Source organism: Carlito syrichta, unplaced genomic scaffold, assembly GCF_000164805.1.
Source record: "Carlito syrichta isolate Samal-C Ts95f unplaced genomic scaffold, Tarsius_syrichta-2.0.1 Scaffold304017, whole genome shotgun sequence".
Lineage (NCBI taxonomy): Eukaryota > Metazoa > Chordata > Mammalia > Primates > Tarsiidae > Carlito > Carlito syrichta.
Genome location: NW_007248113.1, coordinates 213,193 through 217,021, shown reverse-complemented (window position 1 = coordinate 217,021; position 3,829 = coordinate 213,193). Strand labels below are relative to the sequence as shown.

General features: G+C 41.2%; 1 protein-coding gene across 3 annotated transcripts in view; it reads left to right on the top strand.

Moving 5' to 3' along the window:
- TRMT11 (tRNA methyltransferase 11 homolog) overlaps window positions 1-3,829 on the top strand; it is a 54,481-nt gene that overhangs the window by 11,007 nt on the left and 39,645 nt on the right. For all 3 annotated transcript variants that reach the window (XM_021713058.1, XM_021713059.1, XM_021713057.1), the window contains exons 3-5: window positions 2,436-2,517; window positions 2,605-2,697; window positions 2,936-3,070. In XM_021713058.1, the coding sequence (XP_021568733.1) occupies window positions 2,436-2,517; window positions 2,605-2,697; window positions 2,936-3,070 (310 nt within the window). The remainder of the gene's footprint in view (window positions 1-2,435; window positions 2,518-2,604; window positions 2,698-2,935; window positions 3,071-3,829) is intronic.

Sequence of the window (3,829 nt, the reverse complement as noted above, 5' to 3'; positions counted from 1 at the left end):
CCGGCGAGGACGTCTCGGTCGCGAGCGCCGGGAGCGCCGGGGCGCGCGTTTTAGAGTAATTTTCTGGGCGTTTCCGTATTGAGCGGGAGTATAGTGTCAAATATCAATGCCGCATTGTTACATAGAGTAGATGTCACGTGTCATTATAACCGAAGTGCGGCAAGTCCGAAAATGCTTTCTCTGAGCAGGCGGGTTTTCATTGGACGAGCCGGCTGGCGACGTGTAAGATGACAGAAAGCGGGGGCCGCCCTGAGATATTGGGGTGCTCTTTTACTTGCTGGGGAAAGGAATCTCGAGGGTCACATCTTGGTGTGAAATAATGTACCGATGTCGCTCATTGTCTGTCCTGGCTGTTTCTAGGGTTTGCCACTGTCCTCTGCTCATCCCCCTCCCCTCCCTCCCTCCCTTTCATCTCTCCCGCCCCATCGGAAAATTCTCTCATCCGGTTTGCAAAGGAAACTGTATTGTAACTAGCATTTTAAAGATCGAATAGCTTGTGTTATCTTTTATTCCTCAACATTTTGATAGGTTGTCGGAAACTTTCTTTTCCTTAGAAAATAAGTTTGATAATGCCGTGCGAATAAGAATATCTAGTTGTAGTAACATGGTTAGCAGCGCTTTATGTTGTCACATGTAATTGCTGTATTATTGAATTAGATACAACTTCGTCTTGAGTTAACACCATCCAGTTGAGAACTACCTTCAACCTTCAAGCTAATCTCTTAAACTGAGCCTGCTATGGGCCTTATTAGTAAATAAAAATGACTAGAAAGCAGACATGTAACTAAAAAATGCCTTTCGAATAAATACCATTTTTGAGTAGCATATTAAAATGTATGGCCCTAAGAGGTATGTGAATTCCAAAGATATAGCTTCTTAGGGTTAAAATAGCTACTTGAGTACTAGAAACTTGTCCACTTCTTTCAAAGCTCATATTTTTTGGTACATATATATTTGATTAATGGTACAATTGTATAATATAATTTCTTTGGTTGCTTTTTCTTCTCTGTATATTTTTTACTTTATATTTTATTTTTTTGAGTCGGAGTCTTACTCCGTTGTCCAGGCTGGAGTGCAGTGGCATGCTCATGGCCACCCCAGCATCGACCTGCTGGCCTCCGGTGATCCTTCTGCCTCAGCCTTCCAAGGAGCTGGAACTACAGGTGTGCGCCACCATGCCTGGCTAGTTTTTTTTTTTAATTGTAGAGACGAGGTTTCACCATGTTGCCCAGGCTGGTCTCGAACCGCAGGCTCAGGCAATCCTCTGCCTCAGCCTCCCAAAGTGCTGGGATGACAGGCTTGAGGCACTGTGCCCCGCCTTCTCTGTATATTTTACAGAGCTAAGGAATGCCTTAAGTGACAGTGAACTGAGAGTAGCATTGCCGAAGAGGCCTCTTCACTATAAATCCAATGGGCAGAAAAGGAGGAATTCATTTTCAAAAGAGAAAATTCACAATCTAATTGTAGTGTTAATTGTACCAGAATGAAAATAGAATTTTCTGAGCATAGATTCAAAACTAACATAAAGTTCAAATTAATCTGTGGCAGAATAGGGATTGGAAATTTAATTTTAATCAATCAATTATTTTTGAGTCAGAGTCTCACTCCATCGCCCAGGCAGGAGTGCAGTGGCACGCTCACGGCCACCCCAGAGATGACCTGCTGGGCTCAGGTGATCCTTCCACCTCAGCCTTCCAAGGAGCCGGAACTACAGGCATGCCCTACCACACCTGGCTTATTTTTGATTTATTGTAGAGACACGGTCTCCCCAAGTAGTCCAGGCTGGTCTCGAGTTCGTGGTTTCAGGCAATCCACTCACTTTGGCCTCCCAAAGTGCTGGGATGACAGGTTGAGCCACTGATCCTGGCCAGTTAATTTATTTTTAACATGAAATATTTGAACATACTGCAAAAAAGAGTGAAAAATATAATAGGCACTTAACTACTGTTTTGTTAGATCTCAGTATTTTTAGTTACTTATTACTAAATGTTACTAAATAATAGCGAAATGTCAATAGTGACAGTTTTTGTCTGGTGTTTATTTCTTTTTATGGAGAAGACTTTGGGAAAATTGGATTTTCTGCAGCTTTTCACCCATTTCACTAAAGTAACTTAGGTGATTTTACAATATCATTTATACAAGTATAAAATATGATGAAAACTTTAAAAAAAAATCCTGACTTTGTTGCATTTTCTTCCTTCTGTGTAAAGTCCAGCTTCTATGTGTGGTTTAGACTTGGGTTATATTTGTTTCCAGGATATGTATTTCTTCGTGTATAGCTTAGAAAACATAGGCAATGATTATTTCAGTGGAATGGGCATATAAACGAGTAAAATGACTGTTACGTATTACTGTGTATTCTTTACTGTTAAAATGACTGTTACGTATTACTACGTATTCTTTACTGGGGTGAACACCACACATTTGTTTCCTAGGTCTATATTTGAACTATGGGGTCATGGAAAGTCTCCTGAGGAGCTGTACCGTTCTCTCAAAAAGTTTCCCGTGGAGAAGATGGTGCGTAGTGACATGTAGTTTTGGTAGGCCTGTGTGCAGATTCTGTCGAATTACTGAGCTTGAAAAACGTATCTGCTTTTATTCTAGGTTCCATTTCTACATGCAGACTCCACGTATAAAATAAAGATTCACACATTTAATAAAACATTGACACAAGAAGAAAAAGTCAAACGAATAGATGTAAGTGAATTGAGCAAAAACAAAAAAACCTACCGGATGGTGTAGTCTAGTCATTGTTGATATATAAGAATACCTAATGCCTGTTGAAAACTTATTTTGTGCCACATTTTGTGCTGAGTACCTTCACGTTTTATCTTATTTAATGCTGATACCAGACTTACAAGGTAGGTACTATGAGATGAGCACTATTTTTCCTTGTACCTTTTTATAAAATATTAGAGTTACTTATATTTTTTAGGCACTCGAATTTCTGCCGTTTGAAGGAAAAGTGAATTTAAAGGAGCCACAACATATATTTTCTATTTTGGAAGATTATGGTTTGGACCCAAACTGCATCCCTGAGAATCCACATAATATTTATTTTGGTAGATGGGTAAGCAACTCTGTTTTCTTCCCAATCTCAGTTTGTTTCTTCGAAAGCCATATGTTAGGACTTTGCCTTTGACTCTTCATAAGTGTAACATCAGAGCAGCTTAGGAGTCAGTGTTGAACCCGGGACTCTAATGAGAGAGATATAGAGACCACGCTTTCCAGCGCTTAGGCTCCCTCTGAGATCGAGGGTCGTCTCCCAAGAACTCTGGCCGGGAGGGTCTTAGAGTGCGTCCACTCAACCTTATTCTGGCCTCATAAAATGGATATCGATATCCTACCAGAAGCGCACGTGCACTTACCCACTGTCAGAACTAGGTATAAGTTAAAATTGGCAAAGAGTACACAATTATGCTTTGTTTTGTTTTCCCAGAGATTCCCATGAAATACGGGGGACTTGTTAGATACAGGGCCCAGGGAAACGGTCAGGTGCTTGGAAATATTAAAACAAGACTTGTCAGAAAATCTAGACTGCTTTTTCAATAAAGCAGAGAAAAGGCCGAGTGCTGGCTGTGATCCTTGAGGGATCTCATTTGTGGAGATCTCCAGTGTGGGTCTTTCAGCTTGAAAAGAAATGGAATTGCTGTAAAACAGTGTGCCCACTTCCCTGAGTGGAAGCTGTGACTTATTTAGAAATTCTTGTTGGCTGGGTGCAGTGGCTCACGCCTGTAATCCCAGCACTTTGGGAGGCCGAGATGAGAGGATTGCCTGAGCCCACGGGTTAGAGACCAGCCTGGGCAACTTGGCAAGACCTCATCTCTAC